Source organism: Rhinolophus sinicus, chromosome 16 (genome assembly GCF_057876585.1).
Source record: "Rhinolophus sinicus isolate RSI-liver-muscle chromosome 16, RSI-T2T, whole genome shotgun sequence".
Lineage (NCBI taxonomy): Eukaryota > Metazoa > Chordata > Mammalia > Chiroptera > Rhinolophidae > Rhinolophus > Rhinolophus sinicus.
In genome coordinates, this window is record NC_142516.1 from 4,498,066 (window position 1) to 4,521,063 (window position 22,998).

The following is a 22,998-nucleotide window of genomic DNA, read 5'->3' on the forward strand; positions in this document are numbered from 1 at the left end:
CCTTGTCTCTCGTTTATTCATTCAACAGACATTGACTAGCTGCCATGACATGCCCAGTGTTGGCATTACATGTGAGGGGTACAGAAAATGAGACAGACGACGAATAAACGAAGAAAGTCCTTACACCCTGTGCCGCACCCCTGGCCCCCACCGTCCCACCTGGCCTGCTGTCATCACCTGTTGGTAACTCTGCTGCTGAGGTATCGTCTGAGGAACCAGCCGGGGCTGACTTGCAAACACATGGCCATCCAGGTAGAGAGGCGGCAGGTGGTTGCCTGGAGACAGAACCCAAGGAGAGAGAACACAATCAGGTCCTGCCGTTCCTGAGGGTCCCTTTAGGGTACGTGCACGCTCTCCCGGGTAATCGGTGGGAGGGTGTGTGCGTGGGGCCTGCCCAGTCCCCTGCTGTGGCCCTGAGCCCCTGTAGCACCCTTGGCGCCACCCTCAGCACCAGGGCCCAGGAAGAGGGGCTCCCCTGCCATCAAGGGCTGCCTTGGTCTCTCAGTCACCTTCCTCTTCATCTCCCTGCTATTGAGTCCACAGTGGAGGGTCAGAAGGATCTATTGGAATTGCATCACAGAGACCTCGGCAGCTGGCCCTCCAAGTCCCTTTGGGCACCAAGACAGTGACGAGAACGGTGGCAGTAAAGATAACCACGGCTCCCGCTGACAGAGGATTCAGGCAGCACAAAGCACTCCCCAGGTATGACCTCCGCTCATGGGCGTGGCTACCCCACAGAATGCCATTGTCACCCAGCTGACTTACAGAGCGGGGGCCACAGCTCAGAGCTGAGCTGCTCCCTGGTGGAGGCCACACGGCCCCCACATGTGACCGGGATCCGACACAAAGCCAACTCTGCTCACTCCCCGCTCCAGGAGTCACAGGGTCCTGCTTCCCAGAGCAGGGGGCAGGAAGTGCGGGTCACCTATGATCACCTCGACTAGAAACAAACCCCCACTTGTCCCCCGTTTCTTCGGAGTGAGTGGGGAAGGCGCCCTGAGCCAGCTTGGGAAGACACACCTGGAAGAGAAGCAGAAGGCGCCACAGAGGCCACAGGCATGGGAGGCATGGACACACCACCGAAGGAGCTGTAGTTGACCCCGCCGGAGGCCCCCACAGACGACGGGGGCTGGAGGCCCGAGCCAGCGCCTCCTGGAGAGCTCTGCTCCGGCAAACTGGGCGAGTTTTCCCACGCCTTGCGCGCAGACTCCATCTTCGGCGGCAAGGGGAGGAGAGAGACGCAAGTTACCACAGGGAGGCAGGCAGTGGGCAGCAGCAGTCTAGGCCCCGCGGGTAACGGGGCTGCTCCCCCTGCCTCCTCGCGGGCAGCGTTACCTTTAGAGTGAGGTCGGCGGTGGGGAAGGACGTCTGGGAGAGGCCGATGGCCCTCTGGATGTGGTGATCGCGGCGCAGGATGGGGATGCTCGGTGTTAGCCCGGCCTGGGGGACCGGAAACCATGACACACAAACAGGCACAGAGGAAGCTCGCGGGACAACGTATCAAATGCCCCTTCAGTGCTGCTCGTACGCACTTAAGACCACCAAGATGAAGCAGGCGGCCGCCGAGACCAGTTTATCGCCTCCCAACAGCTGCCTTCAGGGGCTCCCTGACAGAAGTCCCCGAAGAGCCACCTCCATACCCACACCCTCCAGAGCCCCCAGCAGGGGCAGTCGTGTGTCGGCAACACAAACACGACTGGCTGCCAGCCCGCAGCCACCCACTCCCTGGCTTGGAGACCTGCAGGTGCTATCTAGCCCCCTCGAGACTGTGAAAAAGAGGTCCCTGGGAATGTAAGTTGGGAAATACAACTGCTAGGTCCCCCTCCTCGGATGTGTGGTGCCCCTCAGCACATTACAGGGATTCTGGGAAACCTCTGAGTACTTGGTGAGCCCGGCATCCTCAAAATACTGTGTTTCCCCGAAAATAAGCCCTAACTGGAAAATAGGCTCCAGTGTGATTTTTCAGGAGGCCATCCCCTGAACATAAGCCCTAATGCGTCTTTTGGAGCAAAAATTAATATAAGACCTGGTCTTATTTTCAGGGAAATATGGCAGAAACTGTGACATGATTCAAACCCAGGTCTGCCTGCCCCCAAAGACGGGGTAGGTTTAGCCCCTCTGGTCCCCGACACCACACGAGGCTCTCCTGTCCCAGGGCCTGTGAGCAAGGGACCCCAGAGCTGGAGGGGGAGGCGCCGACTTACGTTACTGGCCAAGGCGTCCTGGAGCTTGACAACCGGATTCCCTGCGGGACCAGTGGCCGAGCCCGGCGGCAAGCTGAAGTCGGAATCCTGTAGGAAAGGGAAGAGCCACTGAAATCCTCCGGGCTCACTCTCAGTGGAGACGCACAGGAAACCGATCCAGTCTCGGCGACTCACAAAATCCACTAAGAAGCATTCAGCACATGAGAAGCATGGCCAAATGTTTCCCGACGGCACAACAAAAGAATGCCAGCCCTTAGCCTGTCTCCTTGCTCCTGCCCACTGCCCACTGGCCGGCCCAACAGACAGTGGGGATGAGGCCTGCTCTGCCCAAGACCCCGCTGGACAAGGCAGCTCACTGGCACCTCCGTCCAGACTCCACGCCAGCTCGCTCTCTGCAGTGCTGCTCGGCTCCCACCTCCTTGCTCTTCCTGGGAGACAGCCCTGTCCAAGCCCCTCCTCCCTCCTTTCCAAGTACAAAAACAAAAGGACGAAAGGAAACCAATCCCAGCCTCACTTTTGGGCTGACTCCAAACTCGATGGGCGGCACGGGAAGCACGGAGTCCACGTGAATCTCCACCCCGTTAACAGGCGGGACGGCCCCTTGCAGCCGCTCAGCCCCCTCCGAGCCCTTTCTGTTTTTCAGAGAACGCTCATTGCCGATGGGTCCAGGTCTGTGCTCCTTGCTCTGTCCTGAGCCTTGTTCTGAATCCTTGACGGAAAAGCAGAGACGCTGAGATACACGGACTAGGCTGACCCCGATCTATGGCTTCTCAGCGCCCGAATCGGGGCAGAAGACAAACCACAACAACCCCTCTGCCCAGGCGTTGGCCCCGGGAACCGGACCGCGGGTTACCTTTTGCTCGGACTGCTTCTGAGCCTGCTCCTTGTGGCCGTCGGCCTTGGGGTCCAGGCCCGGCCCGCCCATCTCCTCTGGTTTCAGAGTGCCGTACGGGGAGCTGCGCTGTGACGAGGTCGCAGACGACTCTCGCGACTCGGCGCTCAGGTCGACACCACTGTCCCCCTGACTGCTCTTAAAACCCTGCTGTACAAGGTACAAGACGGGTTAGAGCCCTGACCCTGGCCTCCAAGACGCAGCCATCCAGGAAGCGAGACTGCGTTTGGCACCAAGTAGCGTCTCCCCCAAACCGCCTGCCTGTGCAGCCCTGTCCTGATTTGGGTCCTGACCTGACAGCTAAGACGCACGGCCAAATGCACTAACCCTGCCAAGCTCATAACCACGGAATACGCAGGGGACCTGGACCGAGACTGCCACACATTCCCCTTGTGACCCAAACCAGTGTGACCAGCATCCCAGGTTTGAAGGAGAGACTCTCATTTGCTCGCCCCAACAGGGTGGGTTCCTGGTCATCCCTTCTCTTCCTCCCTCTCACACAGGTACCTCACAGAGCAAAAATCAAGACTGAAGGGCAGCAACAAGCCAGGGCCTGTGTAAATGGCCTTGGGTGCAGGCTCAGCTGCTGCGGCCGAGAGAGCCTGGGCAGGTCGCTGGGAGGACCAAGGCCCAGAACGAGCTCACCATGTGGATGGTGAGCACACACACGGCACAGGCAGCTCAGCAGCCACTCACCTCAGCAGAGCCAGGCTCGGTGCTGTTGAAGGCAGTGGCGGCTTTAGTCCAGGAGTCGCTGGTGGAGGCCTGAACGGGGAGGGCTGCCAAGGGAGGAAGACAGAATCAGGACATCAAAGAGGAGAACCAGGCTGGAAAGACAAGCACAGGGGCAGCTGACACGAGCTCAAGTCCTCTCACTGCCCCCCCGGCCCCTGACACGCTACTGACGAGATCTGACACACAGGGCAGGTCAGCGAGCTTTACCCAACTTCCCAACATCCTCAGACAGATTTCAATACACGCGCTTCTCATTATTTCACCCATTAGATAGATGCTCTAGTAAACACACCAGCAACGTTTGTTCACTGCTGCTAGGATCCCGTGTCACGCTCTCTGCTGTGCTGAAGCTTTCCTTCACTTAGGCCAACTACTTATTTCTACAAACTGGCAGCTGCTACAAAGTCTTTGAAAGATCCAAGCCACTATTACTCAAATTGTGTTTGCTCAAAGACCACTGAGATTCCCACAGAAGGCACGGAGCCTGTGCACATACACAGAACTTCACGTGCCGTTAAGACCCAGGGGTCCTCTCAAGCTCTCCCTGGACCCCAGGTCGGAGCCACGTGTGAGGCACTGCGGAAGCTGGAGGGAGGCCCGACAGAAGACAGCTCCTGTGTCCAGTCCACTGACCAGATGGGCGGGCAGGAGTTTCTGGGCATTTATACCACACCTGTCACTCACACACACTACCTAGCTGACTGAGGTAAACACTTCATTAACAGATTATCGTACTTTCAGGTAGAGTTGAATATTTTCCAATGTTAATTTGCAATGTGTTGGAACCAAGGTTTTAACCAGGAACATGAGGACAGGCCACGTGGTAAAAATGAAAGAATCAAGGCCCAGAAGCCAGAGTATTGGGTGTTTGTCATGTGGCTCTGGGGCAAAGTCACTTCACTCTGAAAGCCTCAGCTTCTTTGTGTAAAAATAAACCGGAAATGGATGGTTTGTGCACGTCCTGTGAGGGGCGCTACAACTGCAGGGCCCTGCCCAAGGTGGGCATTCAAGAACATGCTCAGTTACAGTGGTTTTGTATGTTAAAACAAGAAGTTACCAGAAAGATAGCATTGGATATGAAATTTCTTTCTTAAAGTTTAGAGAAACAAATTTCCCAAAGAGCAAGGCCCACATCGCTCCAATCTCCCGTCTGTCCTACGAGGGGAGCGTGAAGGGAAAAGGGCACATGGCACAGGCAACGCATCTGGCCTCTCTGCTCTCCTCCCACCTGTGCTTGTCATCGGTTGCTCTTCTACAAAGTAAAGAATGCCAAGCCGACGCCCTGAGTGCCCTGAGCTGGGTGGGCACCGGGGCCACCCTTCTCCACATCACTGGACACGTGGAATGCCAAATTCTAGGCAGGGAAGTTCCCATGGGCTCAGCGGCTACAGGCGCAAAGGCCGCGTCTAGCACTGGACACATACTGGGGGTCCAGCGGCAGGAAGAGCCCCAGAAGAGCGCGTGAGCCGCAGCCGCACCCTGAGCCCAGCGCCCGCTCTCACCTTGGCTGCTGCTCTCCCAGATCTCGGTGCCCAGGCTGCTGCCAGGCACAGTCACATCACCCTGCTCCAGGCACAAGCTGTTCTGCTTTTTCGCAAACCGAGGAGGAATACGGGAGGAAAGACCTCGACCTTTGACAGGCACCTAAGGAGAAACAGGTGACGGAGGCCAGCCTCCATGTCAGGCATGAAGAATGACAAACTCTCCCCAGGAAAAGAGCCCGAGGCACCAAAACCCGCTACCAGGACTCGCTCGGGAGATGCCAACACACTCGTCTCTCAAGTCCCCCGCCATGTGTGACTGAGAGTCTAACAAACCGCACGTGGGGAGGGCCGATGGCCATGGACTGTGTGGTCTGAACTCGGACAACAGGGCCATGGGCAGTGCCCCACCAACTCCATCTGAGGACAGGGTCCCCGCCCCTCGTGACTCCCAGGGACAAGTCTCGTCCCACTCAGGCGAGGCGCAGTGGGAGAACGCCCCGGGGCTATTGACGGTCTGCACCCTGCTTGGCCGTTTCAGCTGTCATCACCGTGACAAGTCCCACTCTTTGAGAACAGACATGCTGCCACCTGCTCCCACAGAGCTGCAGGGATAGGGGGCTTCCGTCCCCTGCTTAGGAAGGGAGGGTTTAATTGCAAACTCTCATCGCGGCTCTGGTCCCCCCCCCCCCCCCCCCCCCCGCGCTGGGCGCGGCCCGCCCCTCACCTGCCCAGCTTGCTCCTTCTTCCTCCTCTCTTCCTCCAGCAGGCGGCGCTGCTTCTTGGTGAGCACTTCGATGAAGCCTTCACCCACCAGGGAGCCCACCTCCCTCTCCTCTCCAGGGCTGGACCCGCAATTCTCAATGAGGGAATCTAAACCAAGATTTCAGGGGACAGGGTTCCATTCACCAGAAGCCAAGGTCAACCCAACCCTACAGGACCTGACATCTCCTCAGGGGCTCAGCTCCGGAGGCTGGGCAGTGCCTGGCCTGACACCTCCAAGGAGCCGCTCTGCATTCACCAGGGTCCACAGAGCCCAACCGGGGTTTCTACACTCTCTCCACACCCCGACACACTGTTATCTCAAACCCAAGAAGCTTAAGAAACACCACGGTTAAGAAAACTGCCTTTGGAGACAGGCACACTTTTAAGTCCCAGCTCTGCTCCTAACCAGCCATGTGACCCTGGAAAACCCACTCAACCTCCCTGGGCCTCGGGTTCCCCCTCTTTGAAACAGGGGCACCGCAGGGCTGTTATGAGGGTTTGGCAAGGCTGTGAGCAGTGCAAGGGCAGGAGTCGTACCTGTTCTGCTCACCACCGAAGCCCTGAATGTCGCCCCAGGCCTGCCCAGGGGCCAAGATACTCAGTGAAAGGGCGACTCAGCAGCCCAGAGCCGGGGGCCTGAGTTTCACTGGGCGCTTTTCCCCCCAGACGGAGGCCCCAGACTCACTTCCATAGTTCAGGTCAAACTGTTTCCGGGCCTCTCCCTGCTCGCCTGCTCTCTGAGCAGCCAGCTTGGCCTCCTTCTCTGCCTTTTCACAGGAGGCCTCAGGGGTGTCTGAGGTGGTGTGGGCTGCCCGCTCCAGGGTGTAGTGGCTGCTCCCAACGCCTCCGGGCAAGGCCTCATCTGGGGACCTGTAAAGGAAGGAGGCTCTTGTCAGCTCCTCCGGCCACAGGCTGGGTGAGCGAGAATCAACAACGGCATAAGCATACCACACGCACACACGTGCCCTGCCCCGCGCCCATCTCCTTCCACCATCCCCTCTGCCCGTGGAAGCTGCTCACTGGCAGCAGCGCGTCGCGCTCAGGCCCACGTGCGAGGCCGCCCCCGCCGCACTCTGCAGCACAGCTCCACCTGCCTGCTCCCCAGCCTGCCCAGAGCTCAGTGCTTCTCTTCTTCCCCAGGACGCCACACTCAGCAGGGCTCCAGAAAGGAACGACGTGCTGCTTAGAACAGTGGCAGAAGTTTCTGCTCCTAGGACACGAGACTGACCAGCAAGGAGCTGAGGCCCTGCCCTACCACAAGGCTCCTGGGGCGGAAATCAGAAGCAGAGCCAAGTCTCGGCATGTGAGTCCTGGACCGCTAGACTGACACCTGAAAGAAGAAGCCCTGTCCTGTGGCTCCTTGTGGGCTAAGACTTAAGCATACCAGGTTTCTGTGCCCTGAATCCTAAACACAGGAGGTGTGACGCTGTCATCCTCAGTGTGCTGAGGCGTGGCCTGTGCTTGGTCGGGAATGCTCCCTACATGTGCTGTCCCCTCCCCCGATTCCGGGGCAACAAGCTGACACGGAGCACAGACTGTCCACCTCAAAGCATCTAATTCTGGGCAAGAAATGCTGGCCCACTCCCTGTTGCTACTGCCTGGCTCTTACTACACCACATGGCAATCCCTGAAGCGCTGCCATATCTCCTCTGCGGGGCCAGGCGGCCGGCAATACCCCAGCAGGATGCTGCCGGCAGCAGCCCGGGAGCAGAGGAACCTGGTGGGCTGACCGGTGCTCAGCAGGCCCCGCACACAGACAATACACTCTCCCACAGTGGCCTTGGCGGGACCCCGGGGGCACATGTGAAGGCGGAACCCTGGGGACAGGTGCTAGGACAGCCACCATAACAGGACCACTGGGGTAGGGACTATAGTTTTGGTTTCAGTTTTCAAGCCACAACAACCACCAAACGCCACAGAGAAGCAGACAAGCGGTGCAGGAGCAAGTGATGGAGACACAGCGGCCTTTGGGGGCAGCCGCCCTCCTGGAGCAGAGGGCAGTCGGGCACCTGACACAGGGTGGCACATGCATGCATGAAGTGCTGCTTAAAACTGCTGAACAACAGGACAACAGCAACAAAGAACCTGGAGTTTGTTTTTGTTTTACCTTTTGGCTTTCAAAGGCGTCCCATTCTGTTGGCAATCATAACGGGGAGAAGTGTCACCACCACCTGGCCTAACAGACTTCTCCCCAAACCCTCCCGGCTCCAGCTTCCGGCTCTGTCTGTCCACCAGGGGTCTCTGACTGGAGAAGCTCCTCTTGGCCAGCTCCTTCTTCTCCCCCAAACTGGTCCCAGGCAGGCTGCTGCCCCCCTGGGAGCCCGGCTCAGCCCCAGGGCCTTCTTGCCGCTCCCGCCTCTCGCTGAAGTCACTGCTCTCGGACGCTGTCTCCCACTCTTCGTTGGCGTGGTCAGAGGAGTTCTGGTAGGAGAGCTCGGGGGACCTGCGGCCCACGACGCCGCTCTTGTCCCCAGGACAGAGCTTGGACCTGCCTGGCCACTGACCCGCCAGCAGGGGAGGCTCCTCCTCAGGCCCCCACAGGCCCAAGGATTCCCGCTCCTGCCTGAGGCGCCGGAAGCGAGGGGGTTTGTCCTGGCGTGGGGGGCGCCTTCTCCTGAAGGGCCGGTTCTCTGCATTTTCAGAATCTGCCGCATGGTCGTCTTGGAAGAAGGACCTCTTCTCCTCGAAGCCCCTGGCCCCAAACGAGTCCGAGTGCCTGTAGGTGTCTGGGGTGTAGTCTCTGTCGGTGGGCTGCCGGGAGCCGCACGCGTCGGGAGGGCCGCCCTCCTGCCAGCAGGCACCGGGACTCTTGCTCTGCCAGTGAGCTGACTCTTTGGACACGAAGGTTCGCCGCCCGTATCCGCAATTGCTCAGCCGGGGAGGCAGGGCACGTCCGAAGGCCCGCGGGCCCCGGGTCTTGGCGTCCGGACCACTGTGCTCCTCGGAGCACATCTTGTTGGACCGCCAAGAGTCTCTGAAGTCGCCCTTCTTCGAGGCGCCCTCCTCCCGGCCCAGCAGGGGGCCTTCGCCGCCGTTCTCCAAGCCCCTCTGCCGACGCCGCTTGGGCAGCTCTTCATACTCGGAGCCCTCGCTGTGGGTCTCGCTGGCAATGCGACGCCGGGGTTTGGCTCTGGGGAAGTCCTCCGGCTGGCTGAACTCTCGCAGGCCCCGGCCTCGGCCACTTCTCTGGCTGTTGGTGTAGACGCCCCGCGCCCCAAGGACCCCTCCACTGCAGATGCCAGGGCCGCTGCCACCAGCAGGCCGGCCACGGAAAGTGAATTCTCTGAAACCGCGGCCGCGGCCCCGGGCCTGCCCTCTGCCCCCAAAGGCCTGCTCCTCGTCAATGAAGATCCAGTTATTCCTCTTTGTTGGGGGCGTGTCGCTGGGCTCCCGGGAGGGTCTGGTCTCCCAAGCCCGGTCAGGCTTCTCGTCCTCCTCAGACTTGCTGGCCTCGTGGCCCAAATAAATGCGGGCCAAGCCCTGGTCCCCCAAGGCTGGGGGCGGGGAGTGGGCTGGCGGGGGGCTGTTCTCATCCTCGTCCTTTCCGGCCTGGTGAGTCGGAGCTTTCTCTTTGGCCAGGCGCGTGCTCTCCTCCCCCAGCTCCTGCTTGCTCTTCTCCAGTTCCTTCTCCTTGTCTTCCACCTTGAGGGCTTTTAGGACGGGTTTCTTGATGGGTCCTGACCTCCGGGTCCTGCTGGTCTGCTCTGGGTTCTGGCTGCCGGAGCCCCGGGACTCAGGAGTCCACTCGGGCTCCAGGGGCGGCTGCTTACTGGGGCTCCCTTCCTTCTCCCAGGAGGAGACATTAAAGGGCGGCTCCTCCTGGGGCACCTCCTTCTCGACACCGTTGGCTGTGTCAGCGGCCTTGGGCTGGTGGCTAACGTCCCAATTGCTATAGTCTGGCTTTTTCTCAGCTGGGGCAAAGTCGGGCTCCAGTGGGGAACACCTGAGGTTTGGGGTGTGAACCCCAGGAGCACCTGCTTCCTGCACATTTTCTTGGGGTGGAAACAAAAGCTCCTGGCCTATTCTTTGAGAAGAGACACAGCTGTCAAAGTCTGCTTGGGCCTTCTTGTCAAAAGCACTCAAATGCTCGTCCCCTCTCTCCTCAAGGAGACTGCGCTGGGTACTTAGAACGCCCCCTGACCTTCCGGGTGAGGCAGAGTAAGAGCTTTCATTCCTGAAAAGGAACCAGAAAAATCAGTCAATGTGATTGGAGCCTGGTTCCTGCTTCCCATGCTGAACACAGAGCTTAGTTTTAAAAAGAAAAAAATGTAAAAAAAAAAACCAAAAAAAAAACATAAGCACCAATATTTCCTCTATCTTTAATCAGGTCTCAGAGCGGCCGGGGCATGGATGGTCGGTGGCCCCTGGAGTGCAGAGAATGAAGATGCAGTGGCTGCTGGTGGACTCAGCGTGCCACCCGAGAGACAGAGAGCGGCTGGGATCCTCTGGTTCGAACAACAAGATGCAGCCTGGGAGTCCAAGACGTCTGGGGCACTGGGCTGTAGGGTCAGCTTGCTTTATTTTCACAGGAAGGAGCCATGACCCACGTGCTCAAGGTCACCTGCCCTGTGAGCCCCCAACCCCCTGCCCCTGCCTATGGTTCAGATCTGCCTTTGACCCAGGATCTCTCCTCGGCCTTCAGTCCTGCCATCAGATAAGAGCCTCTCATGCGAAAGCATCCCAGGAATTCTTGTCACATTCCCCTTCCCCGGAGCGTGCTGGCAGTCCCTTCCCAGGCGCCCTTTTCCCTTGGGCAGTGCCTCCTGGGACAGTGCCTCCTCCCAGAGCCCCTCTCAGTTAGGACCAGTTGTTGTCCGTCCTTTGGGTGAAGGACGTAGGGCTAGTTTGTCTCACCTGACGTGCATGTCCATGGCCAAAGTGTCGCTGGATTTCGGGTGGGGAAGCGAGTAGCTCTTGCTCTGCAACGCCATGTAGCCCTCAGGGCTCCACACAGGGGCTGGGTCGATGGCGGCCACTTTCCTTTCTTGCAGTGGGGGCACGCGGCTCTGATCCTCAGAGCGACAGCCAGTCCCACTGAGGGAATCCTGGGGCATCATGGGTTTCATCAGTCCTGAAGAAGGAAAGAACTAACCTATGGCATCCCGTCAGAAAGCCATGCTCCACTCAGGGTCAGCCAGAGGCTCACAGGGGACAACAGTGATCGCGACCATGAGGGACACGCCACGCCCCCGCTGAACATCCCTGGGAGCCTCATGTTTCCTGACCACAGCGCCTCCCAAGCCCTGCACCCTGAGGTGTGCACAGACCCGACGTCCAACCTGTTTCCAGATTAAGAGCCCCTGTGTCGAAGGGGATATAAAACAGGCACATGGAGACCGGAAATAGCACACTAGTGAGTTCATCAATGTCAGCAGAAGCCAGAGGGGCCGGCCAGTCCGCAGCGAGAATCTGTGTGAGCAGAGGTGCCTGGTGGCTTCTGCAGACACAGGAAGATGGACCCACACAGACAAGCTGGCACTTACCAGCTTCAGAACCCGTGCATGCACATTTACAAAGGCATTTTGGTCTTACTTCCTTTTACTTTTAACCCTAAAATTGACAGCAACACCCCACATTTTTTTTTTTTACGTGAATGGTGTGGGAGTGCACGAATGACAATAAACTGTTAACTGGCTGAAGGAGTTTTAGGATAGAGATGACATCTCTGTCCTACCAGCTATAAACTAGCTGGGAAACCGCGTCCCCCGCTCTGTCCACGTCTATCAAACGAGGGTGTTGGGTTGAAGATACACCAGGTCTCATTGGACTTCAGTGTGGAGGAAGAAACATGGATTTTTCAACCTCTTTCTCCGCAAAGCTTATTAGTCGTTAAAAATTGTGTCGTGCCCATTTTTAAACTGAGCTAACTAGCTAGGAAAATGGTTCTGCATTAGGCCAGTGGTTCTAAGCTTTCTTTTAACTGTAGAGTGCTCTGTTCAAAAATATACAACTCCAATACAGAGTCAGACTGAGGCAAGTGGTAGTGGGGACCCTCTCTGAAACCCTCAAATTACACACCATTCATCAAGCACTGGTTATGAGGCAGGCTAAACTGCTCAACACCGCACACTGACTTATTTTTAGCAAGACGGCAGAGCCCTGATTACCTGAAAACCCTCCTGCCACACTTTCTGCCACAAAAATGCTGCACAGAACATATCAAACACTTCACTTGCAAAGCTATGTCCCCTAGAAAACCAGAACCCCCCAGGGAGCTGAAACCAGAGACACAGGCCTGAGGCACATGCTGGAGCTTCCTGGAGGAAAGCAGGGGGACATTTGTCACTTGTGGGGCTTGGTCTTCAGCACCCTCACAGGACACAGCAGCGGGCTTTTCTGCACAAGGCAGAGAGTTGCAACTGAGGTGCTGCTTACAACAAAGACCCTGAAAGGATTATGTCCTCAATTAAAGGCAGATTAGAAAAACACATGCTCTTTCATACAGGGAATGACTAAGCTTGTGTCTTGACCTGGGCCAGGGTAAGGAACAAACAGTCCCCCTCTAGGAATCCCTAGCCACATGGCCAGCTTTCATACACGTTTGGGAGAGGGGGAGTTCAGATTCATACTCCTAGAGTGGTCCAGAAATTTCCCCAGTTAAAATAAAAGGTGGTTCTAGGCTGGCAGGAGAAAACTTATAAAACCACTCTGCAAAGATATACTGTCAACCCAAGCCATACTGGATCCCCACAATAAATAAAGCTCTGTTAAAAATGAACTCACAGTCCAAAACTATCAGAACACGTGTGGAAAGCAAGCCACCATGAATCCATGGTAAGCCCACGGGATTATATACCTCCCCAAGAACTTCAGATAAGAGAATAAACTGTCAAACACTAGAAAAACTGTTTTAAATGATTAGGAAGTGTAAAAGGAATTAAAAATATGAGATGAGTAAATACATTTGACAAAAAAATTCTAGTGATAAAAATATAAACTCATTGAAATTAAAAACTAACTGGACAGTAAAAAAAAAAAAAAAAAAAGGCAGACTAGACACAGCTAGAGAGAAAACTGAACTGGAAAACAGTTCTGAGGCATTTTCCCAGAAGGTACCACTGAGATAAGCTCTCTTCTATATTTAAGAGACTTGGAAGGCAGAATGAGAAGGTACAAAATAATCCAGGTGGGAGTCTTAGGAAGAAAGGATACAAAGAATAAGGAAAAACTATCTATCTATCTATCTATCTATCTATCTATCTATACAAACTTTTATTTATTAAGTGTGTTTTTCAGGACCCATTGGCTCCAAGTCAAGTAGTTGTTTCAATCTAATTGTGGAGGGCACAGCTCAGTGGCCCATGTGGGGATCAAATCAACAACCTTGTTGTTAAGAGCACTACACTCTAACCAGCTGAGCTAACCAGCCGCCCCAAAAAGACAATATTTGAATCGACAATTAAAAGAATTTTCCAGAAGTGATGAAAGACATACATCCGTAGGTTGGAGCACCGTGAGTTCTAAGCAGAATGAAGTAAGGATAGGTGTAGGTATGCACCTAGACACAGGACATCGAAACAGAGCTGCAGACCAAAGACAAAGAGAAGATCTTAAAAGCAGCCAGAGAGAACATGGATTCACCAGACATAACAGACTTCTAGCCGCAACAGGAGCCAGAGAAAAAGCAAACAAAATCTTCACAGACTGAAAGTAACTGTCAATCTAGAACTTGATACCCAGCTATACTACCATCCAAGAGAAAGGGTGACATAAAGATTTTCTCAGGCAAAGGAAATCTACTGCCAAAAAACTTTCCTGAAGGATTTGACAGAAAGACTTCATGAAGAAGTAAACTGAACCCAGACGGGAAAAAGATGCAAGAAGAGAAAAGCAACAAAGAGACTAGTAAACATATGGGCAATTCTGAACAAGCATAGATTGATAAAACAACAAAACTAAGAATGATTCATTTGGTGGGCATAAAAACAAGGAAGAACTAAAATTTTGGGCAGAAATAGCAGGTAAGACTGATGAGACAATCAGAGTTCAGGTTAAGGGTGAAGATACTGATTAGTCTTTGCTAAATCGAAGGCATGTTAGAATTTAACGTAACCAGTAAGATAGAAACAGAATGCAGAAGGAAAACAAAAAGAATAGGGAAACTTGATCCAAAAAAAAGAAAGAAAAACAAAAGCACAGAAAAGAGAATTAAACAGAAAGCATAAAATAGGAGAGTATGAAATCCATACATAATTCTCCCAGTAATTCTGAAGAGACCAAATTTAGCAATACAGTCAGAGACTTTCAGAGTTGGTAAAACCATACACAGCTTGTATGTGCAAAGATACATTCCCCCACAAACAGGCTCAGAGAGGCTGATGGTAAAAAATTAGAAAAAAGATACCAAATGATCACTAATCAAAAGAAAACTGGGGGCGGACGGGTGGCTCAGTTGGTTAGAGTATAAGCTCTGGGCAACACCGTTGCCGGTTCGATTCCCACATGGGCCAGCGGGCTGCGCCCTCTGCAACTAGAATAAAGACAACGAGCTGCTACTGAGCTTCCGGGCGGTCAGATGGCTCAGTTGGTTGGAGCACGGGCTCTCAACCACAAGGTTGCCAGTTTAACTCCCACAAGGGATGGTGGGCTGCATCCCCTGCAACTAAGACTGAACAACGGCAACTGGATTTGGAGCTGAGCTGCGCCCTCCACAACTACGATTGAAGGGCAATGACATGACTTGGAGCTGATGGGCCCTGGGAAAAACACAGTTCCCTCATAAAGTCCCATACAAAAACAAAAAGGAAGACAACTGGAATGATAATACTGTCAGACAAAGTAGGCATTTAAGGTAGGAAGCACCATTAATGGTAGCACAGTGCACCTCCAGACAGATAAAGCGAACACTCACAGGCTCACAAGATCCAACAGATGCTCGATCATCGTGGGAGAACCTAACACACCTCTTTGTAATTGATCAAGGGGATAAAAAATTGCAATGACATGGATATTCACTTAGCACAACTAGCAAGCTCAATTTAATGGACCACATCCAATCAGAATACCTATTCTTTTCAAGCAAACATAGAATGTCTAAAAGACGAACATGCAATAGACTACAAAGAAAATCTCAACAAATGTCAAGCAACCTAGATTGGGGCCTGGTTGGCACATCCCAGCCCTCACGTGAATTCGACCTGCCACCTGTTTTACAAATAGTATTACTAGAAAGGGACCATGCTCACCCACTTTCTATTTGTCTATGTGTTTGTTCTACAACAGCAAAACTCAGTAGCTGCTCAAAGCTTAAAATATTTACCATCTGGAATTTACAGAAAGTTCGATGACCCCCAGTCTGTACCATATGGATCATATTATCTGACCACAAAGCAGCCACATTAGAAACTCACAGCATAAGGATAATTTTTAAACTCTATATATTTGGAAAATGTACAATATACCATTAAAAAATCAAAATCAAAAAAGCTAAATCAAAATGAGACTAACATTTAGAACTGTACGATAAAAATGCTCGTCTTAAAACTCAGGGGCTCATAGCTCGGGTGATATTTAAATACATCAGAGAAGTCAACATTAATGAGCGGAGCATCCGACACAACTAGTTAGAAAAAGAACAGAGTAATTTTGAAGGAAATAATGAGAAAAAAAGCAGAAATTAATGAAACAAAAACAAATAAAATAGAGGAATTAAAAAACCCAAAAGCGGCACTAGACACATGTTGGGGAAGACATGTTGGAGAGAAGGCGCAATGAACATTAATGGCCAAAGACGGACAAAACGGCATAGAAGAGATAAAAATTAACCACAGCATTTTATGACGCAGGAGCGTAAGGACGCTTCCCAACGATTCCTCGTGGCAGACCCTCACTCTGCAAACAAACAAGTCAAAGCTCAGACTGGTCATGTGACTTGTGGAAGAGGCCAGACCGCGTCCAGTGGGTCCAACTCCTGAGCCAACCCCCTAATGCCAGTGTCCGGGCCCCACAGGTGTGGCCCGCGAGCCAGTGCTTACCCGAGGGATGCAGGGCCGAGGGGTAGAAGTCCACCGGGGTCCGCGTGGGCGTGACACGGGGGTCCAGGTACGAAGGCATCATCATCCATCTGGGGTCGAAGCCCAGCATCTGGGGGTGGTGCGAGTAGAAGGTGCGCTGCGGGTGGGAGGGCGCGGGGTACACGGGCTGCCAGTGCTGCATCTTATACAGCTGCTCCTGACAAGGAGAGACCCAGGTTAGACAGGTGCTGTGGGGTACGGGTGCCGCCCCTGCACACGCACGCACGCACGCACGCACGAGCGCTCTTCCAGCTCTCCATCAGGGGGCACAGAAAGCCCACCAGCACAGAAGGTCAAAAGAGGGGAGGGATGGGCAACTGCTCAAAGGGGCGACCCCAATGCACTGCAGTCGGTCCTTCTCTCAAAACTGGAGGGACGGTCATGCACTGTGACAAGTGGAGCCCGTGTGCTTCTCCGCTACAAGGCAGCCTGAGCTCCCATTTAGATCAAACACGCTCCTGAAACTGACAACTGACCAGCACACCCCACAAGGCATCTCCTGCCTAAAACCACTACGTGATGAAGGTCATCATCCTTTCCCTCCTTACTCCTGCCCTCTTCAATCCATTCTCCACCCTCATCTAGAGGGATCTCTTACACACACACACTCCCCTGGTCATGTCAACTCCTCGCTTCAGAAGCACTTTGGATGGTTCCCCACCAGGCTCCACAGAGCGACAGGGTCCTGCGGGACCGCGCCCCACCCCCACCCCCGACAGTCACCTCCCACGACCGTCCTGGCACTGCTCCGCAGGACCACCTGGCCCCTTCTCGCTTTGGGAACACACTGAGCCTTCTGTCTGGGAAGCTCCTCCCCCAACCCAGCTCACTCGTACTCTTCCTTTAGGTTCCAACTTAAGAAGCACCTCCTCTGGGAGGCCTATCACAACTCCCTAGGTGACATCAGGCCCCGTTCCCTGCTCCCACAGCGCTGACGTTTCCCCTCTGTAGCACCACAGGTCATTACTGTGGGTTGCTGGTTTCCCTCAGTAAATCGTTAGAGACTGTCCGCTATGTTCACATGGTAACCTTGCCCCCCACTCCCCCCCAGACGAGGTACACAGAAACTCGTTGCCTGAATAATGAACAGAAAGCATCCGCAGACCACGCAACACTGAGGACCTGGACTCGTGAAGGTTCGTTTCAGACCCATCGCATCAGTGGCCTCCGGGCTGCCTCACAAGTGCATCCCATCCCGCAGGGCTTAGGGGCAGTCAGGCGAGGACGCCACCGGGCCACCCCCCACCCTCTGCTAACGAGAAGGCTGCCCAGCTGCGGCCTGGGCTGGACACCCTGATGGCTCCACTGGCACTCACGGCTCCTTCTCAGGAGCACGCGGCACTCAGGAACTGGAGCTCTCCAGCCCACACAGGAGGCTGGGGGCCCCCCCCACAGGGACTCCTCACGACTAGACCCCAGGTCCCCAGGGAACCTGACCAGTCTGTTTGCCATACTCCTTCGGGCTGCCCTGGAGCTTTCAGACTTCTTTCTGTTAAAGAAAGATTTACTCATCACTGCCCCAGAAGAATCACCCGGAGCAACTGTCACTGCTGTCACTGCTGTGTCCAGATCTCCCATGGTCCCTCTCCACAAGCCACGAGTAAGTGCACAGCGCTCGCCCACACCACACGCCTACAAAAGCACAGGGAGGAACTTCCTGCTTAGAGCACTGGGCCTGGTGGGCTCCGGGAATGCTTCCTAGGAGCCCAAAGAAAGCAGGATGTGGGGAGAAGGTTTTCAAGACAAGTCAGAGATTCTAGGAAGAAGCTCGAGACTTGGCTCGGTTTCCCCAGGCACACACACGTTTTGAAGCTTTTCGGTTATTACTAATGATAACAGTGCACGCCTAGCTGCTGGGCTGTGTCCATGGGTCATGTCAGTTTCCCACCAAAATGCACAGCACACCAGTAACACATCTGTTCATTTACTACTCCTGAAAGACACAATTGCCCATGAGCGGTTCCAGCCGGGCATGATGACCAGGACAAGAGGTCAGCGCGGTCACAGCCACCACCTGCTCCATCTTCTTCAGGGCCAAAGGCAGGTCCTTTTCAAGGTTCATGAAACACCACGAAGAGGATACTGGGTGTCGTGAACCCTCTCCGCCACACAGAGGCATGTGTTCCGCTTCCTGGTTGGCACTGACCTGCCCAAGGCCACACACACCAGACAATCTGTACCTTAGGATGGGACCCAGCACTCTGGTCCAAACCCTACAAACCTACAGCCTTCACCCGAAGCTAAGCCGCCTCTCTCCGACAGCTGTCCAAGCAACTCCCAGACCTCCCTCCCTCCTTGGGAAGGTCCCAGGGGCCACTGTGAGGGTAAGGAGTGACCTCGACGTACTGCTCTAAATGAAAAAGCCACTCTTCCAGCGAACCTACACGGAGGTAGGTGCACACACACTAACTTTCTTACCAACAGGACACAGCAAGGTCATAAACCACAGCAAAGGTTGTATCGATGCAGATGAGCCATCGGCAATACTCAGGGCTGACCTACCAAGGCCCTTAGTTCTGAGGTGCAGCTCCGGACACCACTGTGGTAACTGGGGTACGAGGGGGGATTTTTGTTTGTTTGTTTTAACAGAAGGGGGCCAGGGGGAGGGAGAGGGGACATCCACTCAGCAGTCAGGTCTGTTTACAACAACCTTCTGAATGTCTCCTGTTTACCTGCTGCTGCTGCTGCTGCTGCTGCTGCTGCTGCTGCTGCTGCTGCTGCTGCTGCTGCTGGCGCTGGAATCTGGGGGGAAGTGACTTCTGGTACTTGCTGAACTCCTGTGCAGGGGACCCAGCCTCCCCGGCCCCCTCGTCACTGCTGCTGCTCTGAGCCACAGCTGCAGGAGCTGTAGGGGCTTCTTCGGAAAACGTGTTGGGAGTTTCCTGGGCAGAGAATTCGGGGGAGCCTAGAAAACAAATAACCAGAGAAAGGGCAGCGGTGAGCTCACCAAAGCTTGGCCGATCAAATGTTTTAATGGCAGGTGCCTCTTCTTGCTGGCACTCCCATTACACCACCAGGCTGCTCACACCCGACCCTGGCACTGTGCTAAACGCCTCCTCACATGCATGAGCCGTGGATGCCTCACATCATCTCCTTAGAGGAAACAAAGCGTCCACAGGTTAGGGGAGCCATCCAAGGTCACACAGCGGTGGAGCTGTGACTGGGCCACGTGAGAGACGCTTCATTCCAAAGGACCCTCATAAATCAGAGAGCAGCCAGCAGCAGCTCAACGATCGCCCACACATCCATCACCCAAACAGCGTGACTCCACACATCCAAAGGCTGTGGTCTGGACAAGTCAGTTAGCCTCTCCTTGCCCGTTTCTTTATCTGTAAAATGAGGACAGCCACTGTGCCTGCCCCACCATGCTTTTGTGAGAATTGAACGAGATAACGCATGTAATATACTTAACAGCACCTGACAGGCAGTAAAGTGCTCACCACAATTTCCCATCATCACTCTCTCTGAATTTCCCTTCTTTCTTGTCCCCATCCCCGCTTTGCACTCTTCCCCCCACAGCTTTACTGAAGTATAACTGCATTTGCATTCCTAATTCCACTGCACAGGGGTAAGGAACCCGGATGCAAAGGCTCACAGACCCAGGGTGCCGGCGGCTGCCCACAACACCCAGGCCCACCCCGGGGCCAGTATCAGTGACCACGCCCACCAAAGCAATCTGCTTCCTGGACTGTCCACTGCCCCATCTAGTGAGGACTGAGAGACCAGGCACAGGCTGCACTCAGACCACAGCAGAAGGAAGGAAACGCAGAATTCGACTTCTCCGAGTTCCCGGCCCGGAAGGGCACTGACGACTATCAGACCCCCAATAGGACCCCACCTGAGAGACTTTCAGGGACTGAAACTAACATCAGGCCCCTCTCTTCTAAAAAGAGTGGGTTTTATTTGATTTAAGAAAATCACAAAGAACATAGCGGATTGCATTTTTTAAAATTGTTACAAGAGATACTGTCCACCAGACAGCACCATTCAACGCCTCTTACACAGCCATGTGGTCCGTGCCAGAATTAATGCCAGAAAAAATACATTCTAACAAGCAGGCAGCTTCTTCCAATGTCATGGGAAAGGCTCCCATGCGCTCAGTACGGTCCTCTAGCACCTGCACCTGTGGTTGAGCGGTGGCAGTAACAACAATCGTGATGACGACGACACCGGTAACGTCACCAGCAGTGCATGCGTGCTTTCCAGTTCCAGAAACTGTCCAGAGTGCTTTCTGCACATGACCTCAGGTGGCCCTCCGTGTACAGGGCAGGACATACCACTGTCGCCCTCTCACCGATGAGGCGAGGCGTGTAGCCAGCTAGCTCAAGCAGTTGAAAGAGAATGCAAACCGAGGCACTGGAGCCAGGCTGACACTCAACAACAGATGCTTCCCAGTGTCATCCAATTGTAAGGCACGGGTAGTGCCAGGAAGCCAGGGACACGCAAACAAAGCCAGTGAACACAGCAGCCCCGGGTTTCCCGGGGGGACGGCAGCCCCCACTTACCTCTGCGGACAGCAGGGCCGCTCTCCGGTGGGGGCGCCTTCTCGCTGCCCGGAGACCGGGGCGCTTCCTTATCCCCCTGCTTCTGGGCCTCGCTGGCCCTCTGCGCCTGCTTGCACTTCTGGTCCAGCTGTTTGAGTTTGGCGGCACAGGCAGCCAGCCTCTCTTCCCGGGCGCGGCGCTCCTCCTCCTCGCGGCGCTTCCGGGCTCGTTCCACGGCCTCCGACATCTCTGACTGGATGAACTTCTGCCGTGGCGGGGGCTTGTCCTCTCTGTCCTCGACAGACTGTTGCCTGAACATGCTGCCCCCTGAGGACTTCTGCCAAGAGAGCAAAGTCTCTGATGAAACAGCACGTCACAAACCCAGGCCACAGGGCCACGCGCGTTGTGGGACCAGCTCTCCTTCCCAAGTCCCTTGAGCACCTTCGCGAGGCCACACTCGTGTCAGGTGGCCCTGAGTTTTAACCTGCTCTGCGCTTATTGTATTAGGAATGAGGCTGTGCAAGTGCCATCCTTCTGTACCTCAGCTCCTCATTTGCAAACTGGGGACAGAATCGCAAGCCCTTGGCACCGCAAGGATGCCCTGATATGTGTGCAGAGCACTCGACACTGGACTGACACAGAGGGAACACTCAGGAAATGGACGCGCTCACCACTCCTACCGGGCACACAAGATTCGGGCCTGGAGGAGCAGAGCATCACATGTGCACCACTTGTCAGTCACAACACTGCTCTGCTCCCCGCGCCCCACCCCCGGGAAACATACCAACCTCGGGGTACAAAGAGCCACGAGAAACTGAAATTCAGTTTCAAAGTGATTCTTTTGTTTTACATATATGTGTAAATGTATATGTATATGATGTATACACACACACACACACACACACACACACACACATATATTTTTTAATTTTATTGGGGGATATTGGGGAACAGTGTGTTTCTCCAGGGCCCATCAGCTCCAAGTCACTGTCCTTCAATCTAGTTGTGGAGGGCGCAGCTCAGCGCTAAGTCCAGTCACCATTTTCAATCTCTAGCTGCAGGGGGCGCAGCCTACCATCCCCAACGGGAATTGAACCGGCAACCTTGCTCTAACCAGCTAAGCCATCCGGCCACCCCTCAAAGTGATTCTTTACATAAATACAAAACAGCATCTCTAAAACATCTCCTTGGATATTCCATCCACTTCTGAGTCTCTCACTGGTTGCCAGTTACTATGAACTCTCAGCACTGAGGAGACTCGTCCGTGACTTGAAGAGGAGAGCTGCGTGCAGAACACATGGCAGCACAAATGATGGGAAAGTTTAGCTAAAGCCCAGCCACTAAATTCCACTGGTAGTACTATCAGAAAAGTATACCCCTTCCAGGCTTTGAGTGGTGATTACGCAGATGTACAGAACTGCCAAAAGTCATCAAACGTAAAAATCCAAGATCCAGCCTTTTCTTGTATGTTAATTCTACCTCCATGAAAGCAATCTGCAACACATTTCCTGGGGTCAAGGAGTTTTCTCATAATCTAGAGACAAAATCTAAGAGATGATAAACTTCTAATTTAGAAACACGAAGGTCCTTTTTACACAACACAATTGGGACCAAAGTGTGCACGTTTCTTTCCATTTACTCTTGAATGTTAACTTCCGTCCAAGCTATAGCGGCCGTGCCCTGTCTCACCACACAGCTTGTAGCATAATTTACCTCATCCCCTGGTGTTCCACCCACCCGGCAGGTAAGTAATCCTTAATGCAGATCCCTGATTATTTCCGTCAGAAATTCCTACCAATGAAATAGCAGAATCAACGGGTATGCGCACATTCTCAAGACTTCTGAATGTACCTTTCTAAACTGCCCTATGATTAGCTATCGTTTTATAGACTAAATGTCCTGCAAAATATTTGAATTACGACAATCTTTTCAAAAATTTGGATGCAAAAAAAACAGAGATTTCTCTGTTGACTCATTAATTCACAGTGTTGTTATGAGCAGATCAAAGTGAAGCTTTCTTTTGAATAGAGTAACCCCAATACATGAATGAAATTTGGATTCATTTCAGGGTAATTTCCAAGAGTAGCCCTGTGTCTGTTTTATTTCACTTGTGTGTCTCCCGTACTTAGCACAGTGTCTGGCACATAATATGTACTCAATAAAAAACCTGAGGATAAGGGGCATTTTCATGTTATAAAAAGATATGGATCAGGAGCCCTTTAAATAGCAAAGTGCACTGAAAATGGCAAGTTTTGCCAAGTGTATTTAATTAACGCCTGCACCATCCCAGCTCTGCCCTTCCTGAACAATTCAGTCACAAAGTCACGCGGTGTGGCAAAACAAGGTTGGCATCTGGTGCTACGGACTCACGGTGGTCAGAGCCCTGGCAGGGTGAGGTGGTGTCCAGTGGAGAGGTGACCAGTG

At 54.0% G+C, this 22,998-nt stretch overlaps 1 protein-coding gene and 1 non-coding gene across 12 annotated transcripts in view; both read right to left on the bottom strand.

The window, feature by feature from the left end:
- Positions 1-22,998, bottom strand: part of PRRC2B (proline rich coiled-coil 2B) — an 85,420-nt gene that overhangs the window by 11,814 nt on the left and 50,608 nt on the right. For 6 of the 11 annotated variants that reach the window (XM_088792824.1, XM_088792818.1, XM_088792819.1 and 3 more), the window contains 15 exons: positions 20,596-20,911; positions 18,763-18,995; positions 16,052-16,247; positions 10,932-11,148; positions 8,185-10,251; positions 6,763-6,947; positions 6,040-6,185; positions 5,334-5,475; positions 3,793-3,875; positions 3,058-3,246; positions 2,719-2,913; positions 2,205-2,291; positions 1,336-1,440; positions 1,021-1,213; positions 178-275 (listed from right to left, as the gene is read on the bottom strand). In XM_088792824.1, the coding sequence (XP_088648950.1) occupies positions 178-275; positions 1,021-1,213; positions 1,336-1,440; positions 2,205-2,291; positions 2,719-2,913; positions 3,058-3,246; positions 3,793-3,875; positions 5,334-5,475; positions 6,040-6,185; positions 6,763-6,947; positions 8,185-10,251; positions 10,932-11,148; positions 16,052-16,247; positions 18,763-18,995; positions 20,596-20,911 (4,452 nt within the window). The remainder of the gene's footprint in view (positions 1-177; positions 276-1,020; positions 1,214-1,335; positions 1,441-2,204; positions 2,292-2,718; positions 2,914-3,057; positions 3,247-3,792; positions 3,876-5,333; positions 5,476-6,039; positions 6,186-6,762; positions 6,948-8,184; positions 10,252-10,931; positions 11,149-16,051; positions 16,248-18,762; positions 18,996-20,595; positions 20,912-22,998) is intronic. The other 5 variants (XM_088792821.1, XM_088792826.1, XM_088792823.1 and 2 more) reach the window with 4 other exon arrangements.
- On the bottom strand, positions 498-583 carry LOC141571414 (small nucleolar RNA SNORD62). The gene has a single exon (XR_012496157.1). It is a non-coding gene; the product is annotated as a small nucleolar RNA SNORD62 (small nucleolar RNA).